The sequence below is a fragment of the Rhipicephalus sanguineus genome, chromosome 4 (genome assembly GCF_013339695.2).
Source record: "Rhipicephalus sanguineus isolate Rsan-2018 chromosome 4, BIME_Rsan_1.4, whole genome shotgun sequence".
Taxonomy (NCBI): domain Eukaryota; kingdom Metazoa; phylum Arthropoda; class Arachnida; order Ixodida; family Ixodidae; genus Rhipicephalus; species Rhipicephalus sanguineus.
This window is the reverse complement of record NC_051179.1, coordinates 209,182,874-209,198,975: the sequence shown is the minus strand read 5'-3', so window position 1 is coordinate 209,198,975 and position 16,102 is coordinate 209,182,874. Positions and strand designations below refer to the sequence as shown.

The window sequence follows — 16,102 nt, the reverse complement described above, 5'->3', positions numbered from 1 at the left end:
TTTCCTCTATGGTATTTTTGCGGGCATATCTCTTCTCTTCACCCAGTGACCGTTTTGTTGGTGCTTCACCAACCAACAATTTTTCTGCACGAGCTCGAATTATAGCCCCTTTATAACGCTCAATGTCAAAAACTTCCAGCTTATGCCTAGCCTTGCGAATATCTTCCGAGAATGTTCCTGGTGATTTTGCTTCTTCTTCTAGCAATGCAGTAAAATTATGTTTTAGCAATTGTTCCTCCTTTCTTTTCTCTCGTTTAATTGCACAGGCTCTTTCCATTGCCATCATCTTAATATCACATTTACAATATTCCCACTGAGCACCGATCGTTATTTCGCTGGTTTTGTTAATTTTGCCGACATGTTCTAGTACCTTTTCTTTAAACATGTCATCCTCCAGTAGCTGTGAGTTCAGCTTCCAAAGGTCCCAGGAAAACTTACTTTGTCTAGCGCCGCCACAACGGATATTAAAGCAGATTAGGCAGTGATCCGTAAAAAAGACTGGTTCGACTACGTATTTGTTACACATTGGTATTATACTCGCCGTTACATAAGCTCTGTCCAGACGAGCGTGACTGGAATTCTGAAAGTGCGTAAAATGAATGTTTTGCCCCGCATCCAGACATTCGGCCACATCTTCAAGGCTATATCGGTCTATAATATCGCTAAGGGCTACCGTACTCGGATCCCTATACGGTGCATTGCTGGTCTTGTCATGTGCAGAAAGCACACAGTTAAAGTCTCCCATTATTACGAGCTGCCTGTCGGTATCGCAATATCCATCTAGGGATTGGAAGAAATCACATCTTTCGGATTGAACATTAGGTGCATACACAGTAATTACACGCCATTTAGAAGAAAAGTGCCTGAAATCACATACTACTAACCTCCCTGATAAACTAGATGTAACAGATTCAACGACCAACCCCTGTATCTGGCGGACAAATAAAGCACAGCCGGCTGAGGAACCAATGGCATGACTTATACAAACACTGAACCGTGAACTAAAAGGCCGCACCATGCTCCCAGTCTCTTGTTCTCCTTCAACTTTGGTTTCCTGTACAGCTATAACGTCGAGATCTCGCTCTACAACTAATCGATACAGTTGATTCTGTTTCTTTCTGCTAGCGAGACCCCGCACGTTAAGTGAAGCAAAACGGAGAAAGCTTTCCGTAGCCATGGTATACGGTCGACTGAGATTGGGAGCACGATGCTCACCTCCGCCACTCAGTGCAGCTGAGCCTGCCAGCCGCACGCCTCGTTCCCCCTCCGTAGGCGCGCCCTCGATGCTACGGAGACGACGACGCCGCCGGACGCCTGTCCGGCGGGATATTAGGCCGCGGGCGCAACGCCGATCGACGCGGTGGTAGTGCTTTCGTTGGTGGCTCTTCGACGCCAGCGTCTCCTGCAACGCCGTTGTCTCCCATGTCTTCCCGCGCCCGTTTGCCTGTTGTGCCGCTGGAAGCTTCCATCGCCAACTCATCCACTTGCAAATTCTCTCCGGTCACGTCCTCCATTCCCTTACTTGCTTCTGCTGTCGGCGTCGCTGCCACCAGCGCCGAGGTTTCCGCAATGTCCATTACCATAAGCTCTTTTCCTGCTTGGGAAGTAAGGGAGACGCTAGCCGCGCGTCCCTCCGTGTCTTCTGTGCTTGCAGGCCTCGGCGTGCTGCCAGCGGCCTCCTCGGCATCGGCCTCGTCCATGATGAGCTCCGCAGTGTCCTCACTCGCCGATGTCCTCGCAGGTGCCGTAACACTTGCGTACGTTCGAGCGCAGACCGCGTCCTCGTGACCGTAGCGTCGGCACTGTCCGCACCGCGGTACACGACAATCTCGACGAATATGGCCAGTATTTCCACATCGCAGGCACAGTGGAGCTCTTCCCGGGACAACCACAAGGGCTTGTTCACCAGCAACTCGCAATTGATGGGGAATATCCTCGATGTTAATGCCACTTTTAAGCTTCAGAGTAACGGTTCTCGTTGTTGAGCCTTTATCCGTAACTCCGTTCACGCGCCATCGCTCACGAGTAATGTCTGTGACTCGGCCGTAGGGCAGGAACGCCGCCCTCACGTCTTCATCTGCTGTGTTGTACAGGAGCCAGTGCACTTTGATACGGAGATCCTTACTTGTCGGGTCGATGACGACACAACGTCGACCTTTCACTTTAACGTCGCTGCTTGCAAGAAGTCTTTTGGTCCCTTCGTCGCTTCTGAAGGTTACTGCCCAAACGTGGTTCATCTGGTAGGCACCCAAGGCGACTACTTCAGGGAGCAGACGTAGGTGGTCCAACGTGTCTCTGAAGTCTTCCACTCGAAATGGCCTTGCTCGAACATCACCATGCATGAAAACAGTGTTTAAAACAGAGCGTCCACTGGGCAGATTAGGCAGAATCAAACGGTACTCGTCATTTTCCATTGCAGCGTTCCTGTTACCGCGGTCCGACTCGGCCGCTTCAACCGCTCCTACGGAGCACGACATGCTGCGTCTGAACGCGTCGGTGTCCAGAAACAGAGTCTGAGTACCAGTCTACATTACGTTTTTATTGATGCCACCTTTGGCAGGATTCACCATATGCTGTGTCCGGGTGTATGTTAACTGCTTCAGCTACCACAAAGTTAAGTCAGGATCATGGGCGTTTGTCGTCGGGATGGAAATGTCCCACTAGCCAACGTGGTTGCATCCGCACCCAACGGTGTTATAGATGCCAAACACCAATACACATTGTTCAAGCTCTCATACATCAACGTACAATAAACAGTCAACTACTCCTACGAAGACACGGTTCTCTTTAGTGTTGCACAGATTGCTATGACGGTGGGACCACCCTTACTGCGCATGCGCATCCTCCTCCCCCTCCTCTCATCTCCTAGCTCCCCCCCTTTCGCGCGCCTCATTCTTTCTTGCGCAACGCTCCGATGAGCGGCAGAACATGCGCGTCCCCTCCCCCTCTCTCTCCTACGCTCCCCACCTTTCGCGCGCGTGTCGACCGCATTCCCCGCTCGCCCTGTGAGAATTAACGTCAGAATTCTGGCGAATTGGGCCTGTTGGTTGATCATCTTAAACACTTCGCATCGCAGGAAAAACAGACACAAAGAAGACGACACCAGACAACATACGAGCGCTAACTCGTATGTTGTCGTTAGCGCTCATATGTTGTCTGGTGTCGTCTTCTTTGTGTCTGTTTTTCCTGCGCTGCGAAGTGTTTAAGAGAATTAACGCCCACGCTAGAGGGAAGACACGACGCGCGTAGCATTCCTTTTCGCGTTCCACGATGCGAGGTCGGTAGCATGCCCAACGAACGCCAACGGAACGCGATCGTGCAAGTGCTCCGGCTTCGCATCACATCATGGTCCCCTTTAGCGGGAGGCGGTGTAATTTTTTTCCAGCTCGGGCTCACCGCGTGCTCTTCCGGCTGCGGAGAAACGTGCGGGTTTCTGGTAATTTTGCCGCTTTCGTCCGCCTTCGAGGCCACGTGCGAATGCGCCTTATGTGTTTCGTGAGTGTAGGGGATATCGGCCCTACGCCACGTCAACCTCGCGCACGGAGTCTATGGTATCCACGTGTTCCTTCTCCGCGCAAGAAAGACGCGAAAGTGCTGGTAAATGACTGTAAATACAGTTATGTATAAAAACGGAGAAAACCACGGTTCGGGCCGCCGTTGTGTACGAATTTACAGAAGTACCGTGAGTTGCGGCTGAGAACTTCGTTATGTTGGTATACACGCAGATATCCAACAAAGCGGAGCAAAAGTGCTCATTCAAAGCGATGAACTAGCGCCTCCTCTATTTTCATTCTTTTTCAATGCTAGTGCAAACGCTCGCTCCTATGGAAACCGCTGGTCCGTGGCCTCCGCGATCAGCTGCGGCAACGCGTCGTGGAGCTGATCGCGGAAGTCACGGTTGGTCCGTCTTGGTACAGGGAGTTCTCGTTGTGCGACGCCGCCTAGAGGGTACACTGCTTGCGTCACACGTGCGTCAGAGAGCGGCGCTGCAGTTATCATAGAGATGCGGTACGCACCGTCTGTCAGATCTGTTCCTTTGTACTCCTTCCTTTGCGGCTCGAAGCGATACTGCCGCCGCGTCACGGCAAGCGCATGCAGCGATGTTTTTATTGCGATAGCAATTATATGGACACTCTCGGCTGGCTTTTGCCGTCGGCGTCGCCGTCCGGTTCCGTATATATATATATATATATATATATATATATATATATATATATATATAAAAGCCACATAGCAAACTATTTCAGAAAAACTTTCCGACGTTCGGAATCGAACGAGCGACCTGTCGCTCCGCAGCGCGCGGCGTTAGACGGCTAGGCCACGAAGGGTACTGTCTTTCAGCGTGCTAACGGCGAGCCATTTATATAAACCATTTACTTCAGCATGCTTTCTTCGTCACCACCGAGATGGCGCGAAGTGCGCGCGAGACGCGCATTAATGGTCGTTTGCCCACTCCTGCGAACGGCGTTGCTCTTCGCCCTACAGGGCGTGGTCGCTTTCGTGCGCTTATCTCGAGGAAAGAAAGGGGCGGGCGGGGGGGGGGGTGGAACGGGGGGATGTATGTCTTGTGATTTGCCCGCGATGACCGCGCTGAAGTCGCAGAGCGTACCAAGGTCACTTCCCTCGCTGCAGCGGCCGCTTTTGCGAAAGGAGCGCGCTGTTCAAACAAAAATAAGTAACAACTGTGACATTTCGCGCTCGTCCTGTGTGTACCTGTTCGCTCGTTTCGTGCGTCCTGCTTTAAGTTTCAGCAGTGCACTTCAAGTATCGAGCTGTGACGCATGATAGTTCGCGCTCGTCCTGTGTGCGTTCTTTTCGTGCGTCTTTTGGTCTCGAGCGACGCGCTGGCAATTTGGAGCTGCTTTCCGTTCTTCGCGTTACATTCCAATTTGTTGCTATCGCGTTCATTGCTTCGCCGTTGCGGGAAAACTGTGACTTTTTATGTGTAGCCTATAGACGTAGGTTTACTAGCCAAACAAATTCTTTGCATTTATTACGCGCAATGTCTGCTAGTAGGTGATTTCCCTGATGAAAGGCAATAAGCAGAGTTAATGGAGGAGCACGTTGGCATGCGGCGAGGGCTGGTTTCTGTACGATTGGTTATCGAGTCGCAAAAACTCAGAGAGGGCAAGTTTGATATGTAATGGAGCTTGCGAAGAGTGCGGTAGCGTTTATGAAAAACGACGAAAAGAAATGTGACTGCACCGTGTTTTCCAGGAGCGATCGGTGGTTTAGGTTTCTCTCCGTAAGGCTTGACTTTCGCGAATATTATTTGTGATTGTTCACGTTGCTTTAATTCGCCCACACAAAAAGGTACACGCTCGTATATCGTTTGCCGTGCTCTCCCAGCCATGTGCAAGTTCATAAATTGCATTTTTTGAATGAATGACCGTTGATTTCCTAACTGCCGAACCTTCACGGAGATAAAATAGTAACGCTCATGGAGAAATTGACAGCAGTGCTGCAAAGAAAACTTACGCTATGCCGCTGAATTTGCCGCAATGAACGGCTGCTTTGTTCCTCGAAGGCGGCTCTTCTTCTTCTTCCATTGCAGAGGAGAACGCTCCGGACGTTAAATTTGATTGGGAAAAATCTTTCAGCCCCTATCACGGAGCTAGTCTAAAATTCCATTGCCATCAAAATGCTATGGATAGGCACACTAGCGCTTTATTTTTTTAAGGGGAGGGGGAGCATTCCAGTAACTGAGCTCTTTCAGAGCAATTTGAAACGCTCGGACTGGTATACACTGCTGCGTATGTGCCTGAATGTAGTACCTGGGCACAGCTGAGATCATGCGAAGTTTTGTGTCTGTAATTTCGCTTCACAGAAATTTTCGCATGGACACCAGCGAACTAGTCCGAAGTAGAGTTAATGTATATGCTACCTTTAGGTAGCAGAGTTGCGCATAGGTCTGGCTAGCAACCACAGCTATGCGGTGAAGTCACTCGGTTTTTGCAGGCGACATGCCTACCGTGTCGCCGATTAACATGTCGGGCGTGTAGAAGACCGGCGACGAACATTGGCTGTCGATGACTAGTGTTAATTCAGTTCGCTGCAGCGGCACCGTCGAGAAATGCGAAAATTGGCCCGAGCGTCAGCTTGTCCGCAATGCAAGGTTGCTAGCGGCGTTTGAAAGACAGACGCGCAACTCTGCTACCTAAAGGTAGCATATGCAGTAACTCTAGTCCGAAGAGCTCTCTTGCGACACCTACAAACAATTTTCGGTGGGGTAAGTTTTTTTGTCGGAGTATTAAAGCTACTAGCATTCTATTCTAGTTCTAGTATTCTAATTCTATCGAGCACTTAGAGCAGGCTGTTGATAGCGTGGAGGCGTCGGTGAGGTCGTTTGATAACCACCTTGAGAACTTGGAATCTCGCCTAAATGAACAGGAGGACCGTTCCCGGCGCAATAACTTAATCTTTCGAGGTATTCCAGACTCTCAAGAATCGTGGCAACAATCTGAATCCAAGATAAAGTCCATTCTAACAAGTACGCTTGATGTGCTACCAGACAACGCTATCGAGCGCGCTCACCGGTTAGGGTCGTATGCACCAACTAAATGTCGGCCTATAATTGTTAAGTTTTCGGACTTCAAATCTAAAGAAAACGTGCTTACTGCGAGAGCAGATCTTAAAGAGAAACATATAAGTGTGACCGAAGATTTCTGTGAATCTACACGTGATGTGAGACGAAAACTATTCGAATTTGCTAGAAATCAACCTGGCGTAAACACATATCAAGTGCGGTACAAAAGGTTGATCATGAATAAGAAGCAGTACATCTACGACTCGATAAACCAATGTGTAAAAGAAGTCGAGTCATTGCAAGCACCCAGAGCTACGGCTGGCAATACAAAACATTTTTGGCAGCACGCATCTGGTACCCGGCAGTCCAAACGTTCGGTGAAATAGGAACGCGACAGGGTCAGCAAACGTGAACTGCTCAATACATCCTTTCTTTTTACTAACATTAGAAGCATTATCAACAAACGCGCTTCATTGGATTCAGCAGTTGATACATGCTAACCGGATATAATCGCATTGACAGAAACATGGCTTCAACCGGTTCCTCTCCGAGGAGAACCCCGGCTGTTGTAAGGCTTTTAGTATGGATATTGAAGACCTGTATTATTCTTTACAGCATGAGGAGTTGTTAAATTGTGTTAATGAATGTATTAACGAACAAGAGCACCAGACGGTTTTCACCGATAAATGTGGTGTTTCTACCGGGGCATTTCTAGAAATCCTTTCCATGTATTTAAAGTCGACGCTTGTAGGTTGGAAGGAAGGCGTGTATGTGCAGAAATCAGGGATATGTATTGGTTCTAAGGTTGCTCCGGTTCTTAGTGATTTATACCTTAGCAAGATTGATAGTCTTTTGGAAGGCGCCTTAGGTAATTCGGTTATTAAGGTTTTTCGTTATGTGGACGATTACTTGATCTTTTGTAGTGGTGAGGATTTTGAAAAGGTGGTAACTTCGGTGAGCGAAAAATTTGAATTAAATGGAGGAGGGCTGCGCTTTACTAAAGAGGTACCTCAGAATAATGGAATACAATTTCTAGACATTTCCTTAACGTTCCAGAAGAATCACGTGTGCTGGCAGTATTCTCCTAGATCTTCGAAACCGCTGTTAAATTTTTCGTCGAAGCACTCGAAGGTTGTAAAAAACGGTATCGCCATGTCTTGCCTTAAATCAGCCCTCACCAAGTCGTGTGAGCACAAAATGAGTGATAGCTTTAACGCGCAGGTTACGCGTCTTTTAGATGTAGGGTATCCTCGTGATGCAGTGGCCACGGTCGCTGAACGTTTAAAGAAGTCTATTGTGTTAAGTCCGAGCATGGTTGCAGAAAGCGATAAGAAGAAACGCGTCGTAGGTATACCGTACATTCATTGCGTGTCTCACAGGCTAAAGAAAGTAGGAAGTAGATACGGCGTTAATGTTGTTTTCACGGCTGCCAATAAGCTAGGTAAGATTTGCGCCGCTGTGCAGAGGAAGAATGAGCGAGTAAAAGACAAGAAGCGGACCGATATTTGTTTCGTAAAACACACCAACAAATTCACTGATTGCCGTACGAGTGTGGTGTATAAGGTCCCTTTCAGCTGCGGTCGCTTCTACGTAGGACAAACGGGCCGGTGCATAAACCAGAGATTGTTGGAACATAAGAGATCGCTAACAGGAGGCTCACCTTCTAATCTATCTTTACATTGTCGAGATTGTAAGTGCACGCCAAAATTCGATGAATGCGCAGTGTTGTACCGTCATAGAAATGAAGAAACGCGCCTGATGATAGAAGCATGGCATATCGAGAATAGTGGTAACGCATGCGTGAGCCAACCGTCGATTAACTTGCATAAAGATGAAATCAAATGCCTTAACAGTTATCTTCAACGTAGACCGCCACGCGTGCCGGATTGATAGGTTCGCCTGTTGCATGGGCATGCGCAGATAAGTTTTCGTGCCTTCTTTCTTTTCAGCCGTTGTGCGTCTCTTCAGTTGTTAGTCGGCGTTTGTGGTGTCCTGACTTCTTTCTTGTGTCCTTGTTTGCACGCCCTGTCTTTTTAGAATGAATACTTACCAACTAGCTCAGATCTCTGTTATTCTAAGCTTCAACCGGCAATCGGAGACCATGAATTATTTGCCAACTCACGCGATTTTTCTATTTACCGCTGTGACCGCGTTAATCGTTCGGGTGGGGGCGTGCTTTTGGCGATAAATAAAAAGTTTCCTTCCGATTGCATTCAAACTGCATCCAGTTTGGAGATTGTATGGGCAGTCGTAACACTAGCCTATCAAAAGATAATTTTGGGGGTTTGTTATCGGCCCCCAAGCTTTACTACAACGTTTGTGTGTGATTTGCATGATGCAATTAATAGTGTTTTTTCCCGTTACACCACACTGCCAATTTTCCTACTTGGTGATTTCAATATGCCTAATCTCTTATGGAAAAATGTACCCGTCACAGTGTACCCAAACTCATCTATGGCGCAAGACTTCTTAGAGTTGTGCAGTACATTTTCTCTCACACAGTTGATTAAAGAACCAACAAGGATAACACCCTCTGTTTCAAATACACTTGATCTTATATTGACTACGCGACCCGATCTTGTTTCTGAAGTAACATGCCTGCCAGGAATAAGTGATCATAGCCTACTCTCGTTTAAAGTCTGCCTTGAGCAACCTAAGATGGTTAAAACGATCAAGACATTAAGAAATTACAACAAGGCCGACTTTCTTGCTATCAACAATGAACTTGCTGTATTTCTTGATGATTACTTAAGTGATTTCGACTATCGCAACGTTCAGTCGAACTGGAGTATCTTTCTTGCTAAGGTTGTGGAATTAACAGACAAGTATATCCCTGCTTACGCGATCTCCTCCAACCTAAAAAAACCGTGGTATAATCATCAGCTAAAACGCTTGTCTAACAAAAAGAAGCGTCTCTTCAAATCGGCTAAACTTAGTAATAGCAAGGCTCGTTGGTCAGCTTACAAACAGAGCGCTGACGAATACGTGCAGGCCTTAAAAGTTGCCAAAGATAGTTTTCTAGCCAATACCTTACCTACGATGTTGAAGACTAACCCTAAAAAATTTTGGCGTGTGATCAATCCCCAAGACAACGATGTAATAGTACTTAACGATCTTAACGGTGACGCTGTACCGACCGACCAATGCTCCAACATACTGAATGATGTTTTCTCAAAAAATTTTTCTTTACCCGCCACCGCCACTGCTCCCCTTGTGCAACCATATGACCACGACGATATGTTTCCTGTCATTTTCAGTTACGATGGTGTCGCAAGCGTTATTAAGTCACTAAAACCGTCCTCGGCACCGGGTAGCGATCAAATAAATGTCAAGTTCCTCCAAAGTACTGTCTGTTATTCATCCATAATACTAACGAAAATTTTTCAACGGTCTCTCAACGACGGTGTTCTCCCATCTGAGTGGAAAGTCGGGAAGGTAGTTCCAATCCATAAATCAGGTAATAAGCACTCTCCTTTAAACTACAGACCCATTTCTCGCACTAGTATACCATGCAAAATATTAGAACACATTTTGGCTTCTCACCTCGCAAACTTTTTAGAGTCGCACTCATTTTTCAATAATTCGCAGCATGGTTTTCGCAAATCATATTCTTGCGAAACTCAATTAACACTTTTCGTACATAAACTAAACACCATTCTCGACAACAGCTCCTTAGCCGACTGTATTTTCCTCGATTTTTCTAAAGCTTTTGACAAGGTGTGTCACAAACTGCTCATTTATAAATTACGACTACTTAAACTTGATTCCTGCCTTGTAACCTGGATTGAAAACTTCCTTACTAACCGCTCACAATTTGTCTCAGCTAATGGAACTAATTCCGAAGAATGTGCGGTACATTCTGGTGTACCACAGGGCTCCGTCCTTGGTCCGCTTCTTTTTCTAATCTATATTAACGATTTGCCATCTTGCGTCTCCTCATATGTTCATCTGTTTGCCGATGATTGTGTAATTTTTCGTGAAATAACTGGACCTAACGACGTCGCTCTTCTTCAATCTGACCTTACTGCTGTCCTTAACTGGTGTAACACATGGCTCATGGAATTAAACAGTAAAAAATGTAAATTCATGCGTGGGTCAAGAAAAATCACTAGTTTACCTGTTTACAACTTAGATAACACACAATTAGACAGTGTCACCTCATACAAGTACCTCGGAGTTCATATCAGTAACAACCTAACATGGCATACTCATATTAACTATGTTGTTTGTAACGCTAATCGCATGCTCGGATATCTTCGCCGTAACTTCATAAAATCACCTTCTTCTGTCAAACTAATGCTGTATAAAACACTCGTTCGCACTAAACTCGAATATACCGCATCGGTTTGGGATCCATATCACAATAACTTGGTGCATTCATTAGAAATGGTACAAAATAACTCTGTTCGCTTTATAACTTCTAATTACAATCGAAACGCGAGTATCACACTAATGAAATCTAACCTTAAATTACCTTCACTTGCTTCTCGTCGTACAATGCTCCGCTTAACCCTTTTTCACAAACTTTACCACCATTCATACTTACGTGATTTGCTAATACTTTCGCCGCATTATGTTTCTCACCGTTTGAATCATGCTCATAAGGTTGGCATCCCATCGTCTAAAACTGAATCATTTCGACAATCATACCTACCGCGCACATCAAATGATTGGAATTGCCTTCCCGCATCGCTTGTAACAATTTCAGATCATGACACATTTGTGACTGTATTAGCCAATTCTTTTAATACCTTGTAGTTGTTTTCATCTCATATGCCATATTTGTATCTCTATAAATAAGAACATTACACTGTCACCTGTTGTATTGTCACCTGCTGTATTGAATTGTGAGAACGATTGTTGTATATTGAGAAACATTCCTCTTATTTTTTACCAGAATGTATCCTTCTATTTTCTATTTTCCTCTTTGCCATTTTGATATTTGATATTTTTGTATTTTTTTGCCCATCATAATCTGTTGTTTAATCAGGAACATTGTTTTGCCTCTTTGTACTTACAAACTTGTTCGTTATTATTTTTACCACTCCCCTCTGTAATGTCTGTTGACCCTGAGGGTAAAATAAATAAAATAAAAATAAAATAATCGTAAGGAATAATTGCAATAATGAGGTACAACGGAAACAAACCTAAATCACCCTTGAAACTTGAAAAAGCACGCGCAGAACGTACTTGCGTTTGTTGGTATTATCGTTACTTCAAAAGCGTTTTGTGAATCGGATAGTTCTATGCCTGACAGCGCGCGGATATCCGTGCATGGGGGCCATTCGTTCACCCTCGAAAGTATAGTGTACTAGAATAATTTCCTAGTGACGCGTCTTGGGAGGAGCGCGCGTGCCCGTTTGTGTAGAATGGTGTAGACGCCGCCAGTTGTCGCCACTGCGCCTTTTTCTAGTAGCCCGGCCGCTGTCTCCCGGTGCGCTTGACGTTGTCCACGTTTGTAGGCGTTCCTTATGTGCCGCATTCTTTGATTGCAGCACAAAAAGGCTGCATTTACTATAGCATGGTGTAAAAATGGTGTTTCTGAAAACCGCATCAACACACTAGTATCGACCACGTCGTCTGCTAGCGTAAAGGGAGCAGACCGGCGGATTCATTGCATTTCGGGACATCGCCTCGGCAGTATGTATTCGCAGTTTCTTTACCATCCATTGCACAAACCAAGCTTATATGTACCTGTTTTTCTTCTATGGCGCAATATCTATCACATTTAAATCGTGTGCTGATCCCAGACTACACAAAAGTGCGCTGGAACGTCTGCGCTGCGTTGCTGTGCCAGAAGGCGGACAATTAAATAACGGCCTCGACGGACGCATATTGTTGGTAATAAAATTTTTGCACCCTTTTGTCAATTACAGAACCGCAGCTAAACAAAATTATTCCGGCGCTCAATTACCACCTTTCAGGGCGTGCAACGAGACTTTCTTTTTAACATCCTACATGGAAGCGTCCGAGAAAAAAGGATATACAAGTCTTCCACCGTTTTTTCGCAAGTACTACCACGGTGAAAGTTGCAATGAGGTGCATATAGGACAAAGGGGCGCTGCTACAATGAGAGGGCGCGAGAGCACAACTGGACAGTAAACAAGAACGTGGGCGGGCATATGGCAGAGCACTGTGAGCGTTGCAACTGCCGTCGTTCAATTCTCAATCAGACGAACTGTTTGGCACAATCGGGGAATCGATTAGAGAGGGAGGTCCTCGAAGCCTTTGACACTGCGCGCGCAGGAGACACGTGCATTAGCTGCGCGTCTGTGGCACTTGAAGAAAGGGACAGTGCCTACATGTCGCAATAGAGCACGCCATGATGATGTTTTTGGTTTTTTCATGTATAAGTGTTCGTGCTTCTTCAAGTAAACTCAGTTGATAGCTTGCGCTCCTCTGTTGTAAGTGTTCCTTATGGTCCTCGTGTTTCTTGCACATCGCTTTTCACTCAGTAAACCCTACAGGACTCTTTTTGAAGTACATTTCCTAACGAAGGAACTTAAACAGCCATAAACAAGCGAAAGTTCTTCATGGATGGTTCACAAGTAAAACGAGAAACTGCAGCTCGACTTACTACATGCAGCGTTTATTTTTTATGCTTTTACGCAGAGTTGTAGGATCTAAGTACTTAGGAATTCATAATGGACCATTTCTTAGCGCTGTCAAGGTGACTGGTGTCACTGGCCGGCGCACATGACTTCACGATAGATGATCAAAACAACTCACAAGGTCCCTTATAAATTTGTCTAAGACGACTGGACGGCTAAAGCCATCTCCTTTTACTTCGCAGTCGATGTACGGATACTCCCCCGACCTCTCTGAAAGCTTTTCGTATCTAACGTGGATTTGCACTGCCTCCAGGATGGCAGGCTTTGCAAGCTCCCTGCGCTTCACGTGTTTTTGCACTGCCTCCGTGGTCGGCCCACCTTTGACCAAGAAGCAATGTAATGTGATGACGTCAGGTAATGTGACGCTACCATATGACGTCATGATGACGCGACAGAATTTGGAAATCATTGACGTCATGATGACGTCGTCACATGACGATAATTCTTTGCATCACTCGTGCTGACGTCGTCGATGCCGACACCTACAGTAATTTTTTTAGTTTGATGAGGCATCTAAGGCTTTCGCCTTAACAAGTGTATTTAATCATGCATGTAGTTTGCGTGATCCGCTCATCTGTGAGCGCGCTTCGAACGCTCGTCGTCACACCTCCCACTTCCATTCGCCTCATAAGTTTATTTTACAATTGTTAGTAATCCTTTAAGAAGCAAAGAGCGACCCTGGTTTCGCGCTTCGTGAGTCATTGATGTGCTGTGAAGGATCAACTGAAATTTCGACAGTGAAGCGTCCCTAGCTCGAATCTTTCAGCGGAAAGCATGATCTTGAGGGAATCTTCATAGAATACACTGGGGGAAGAAAAAAACTAATATCGACCTTTACAAAGTGCGGAAGAACTTACGTCCTCATGCAAGAGCCGAGACTACTCAAAACAAGCAAGAATAACCTCAGCATCATTCGGCCGTCGTTTGTCACAGAAATGTTTTTTTTAACAACAAATCTGCTGACGACGTAGGAGGGGCATTTTGTGCTCCCTTATGCATCGGATGTCACGTTCACGAGCTCTTGAACGGTTTATAAACCAATAACTGACTGAAGGCATTTGAGCAGTGATATATGGTTATTGAATTTATTTTGACATGTCATGATTCGGCCACAGCGAGCCAAGAAAGATGAATTGCGATTGAGGAATCACAGGTTGAATGAGTATGTTTGTAGAGTAGCGACAACGGTCTGTTATGTTGCGGCGCAGTCCTCTTCAGAGAACGGATTTCTTATGAACGTTTGTACGAGGAAGGGTGACGTTGTGCTAGTTCCGCTGGGCAGATGGTGACTACCGGGCCTCGGCAAAGCCCACGCGGTCGTTGCCTCTGTCGAAGATGGTGTAGTAGCGGCCTATGAACATGTCGCCCAGAATCCACAGCTGTCCCACTTCCGGTGGGAAGTCCATGGGAGTGAAGCCACTCATGCAGAAAGTGGTTCCTTGTTGCTTCACCTGCGCCAGACCAAGAGAGCACAAATACTAATTGAGACCGCGTCCGACGACCAGAAATAGCGCTACAAAGTTTTTATTCTACATCAAACATAAAAGGAATCAATAATACAAGTTCGCGCAATACGAGGTGTGTGTTCGCCAAATGCCACAACAGCAGAGCCATAAACAGGAGAAAAAGTGATGTCTGATCCCTTCGTCATAGGAATCGGTATAACACGAAAGTGAAACATGTCGTCACAGAAGGAGTTGGTTGTTTACAGAGCAATGGTATATGAGAGCTTGTACAATGTCTTCTGTTTGCCAGATATAGCACCGCTTGATGCGGACGCGCTCACGTTGACGCCTAGTGGCAACGTGAGTGCGTCCCCTGCAACATAAGCTAGACTTGCAGAACAATATAACGATATATGCATTTTTAAAACAGACGGCGGACATCGCACACGCGCGAGAAAGCATGATTGATCAACATTAGCTTGTCGGTGTAGCAGATCGACGAAAGCAAGGATTTACGTATATAAACGTATATGAGCAGTGCAACAGGCGCTGCTGCCCGCGTTCGCGGAAAATCAGTGCCGCCACATTCATTCATTCATTCATTCATTCATTCATTCATTCATTCATTCATTCATTCATTCATTCATTCATTCATTCATTCATTCATTCATTTTTATTTCCTTAAAGACCCCCGAAAGGGTATTACATAAGGGGTGGGTAAATATACAATCAGTTGCGTTGTCACAATGATCAATGCGAAGTTACATTAGAAATGCTATGCATGAAACTTGATGGGCAGGTGATTGTGGCGACATCGTGGGAAAGGCCGTTCCAGTCTTTAGCTGCTCTGAGAAAAAAAGAAGCAGAAAACGTTTTAGTGCGGGCACGTGGGCGAAAAACTTGTAGTGCATGGCCGGTGCGATGAGATATGTGAGCTGCGGGGATAATGTAAGGAGGGCGATGAAGGGGCGAGTGAAAAAACTTGTGAAATAATGAGAGGGTTGCAATGCGCCGGCGATAAGACAAAGATGATAAGTTGCACTCTGCTTTGAGGGATGTAACACTGATGTCGTATGAGTACGAAGCATGAATGAATCTAGCTGCACGATTTTGAATAGTTTCTAGAGAATTTGTGAGACCAACTTCAGGTGGGTTCCAGATGGGAGACGCATATTCTAACTTTGATCTGACTAATGATGTATAAGCAAGTAGTTTTACATGACTCGGAGCGTTGCGTAAATGACGTTTTAAGAAGCCCAAAGTTTTGCTAGCTGATGATGTGATTCTAGCAATGTGAGTGTTCCACGACAAATTGTAGGATAGGGTGATTCCAAGGTATTTATAAGTGGTTACTGATTCGACAGGGACATTAGCTATGTTATAAGAAAAGCGAAGAGGATTTAGACGACGAGTGAAGGAGATTAGTTTGCATTTAGTAGGGTTTAAGGACATAAGCCAGTCATCACAGCATTGTAGGATGTGGTCGAGGTCTTCTTGCAATAAGATGTGGTCAGAAGGGT

General features: G+C 45.8%; 2 protein-coding genes across 2 annotated transcripts in view; both read right to left on the bottom strand.

Annotated features, from left to right (window-relative positions):
• Window positions 1-1,286: 1,286 nt before the first annotated feature.
• LOC119392020 (uncharacterized) lies at window positions 1,287-2,502 on the bottom strand. The gene has a single exon (XM_037659656.2). The coding sequence runs from the start codon at window positions 2,475-2,477 to the stop codon at window positions 1,287-1,289; it is 1,191 nt and encodes a 396-aa protein (XP_037515584.1). The 5' UTR covers window positions 2,478-2,502.
• Window positions 2,503-14,417: 11,915 nt separating this feature from the next.
• Window positions 14,418-16,102, bottom strand: part of LOC119391070 (cathepsin D) — a 34,413-nt gene continuing 32,728 nt past the window's right edge. The window contains exon 7 of the mRNA XM_037658754.2: window positions 14,418-14,588. Coding sequence (XP_037514682.1) covers window positions 14,427-14,588 — 162 coding nt within the window. The 3' untranslated portion in view covers window positions 14,418-14,426. The remainder of the gene's footprint in view (window positions 14,589-16,102) is intronic.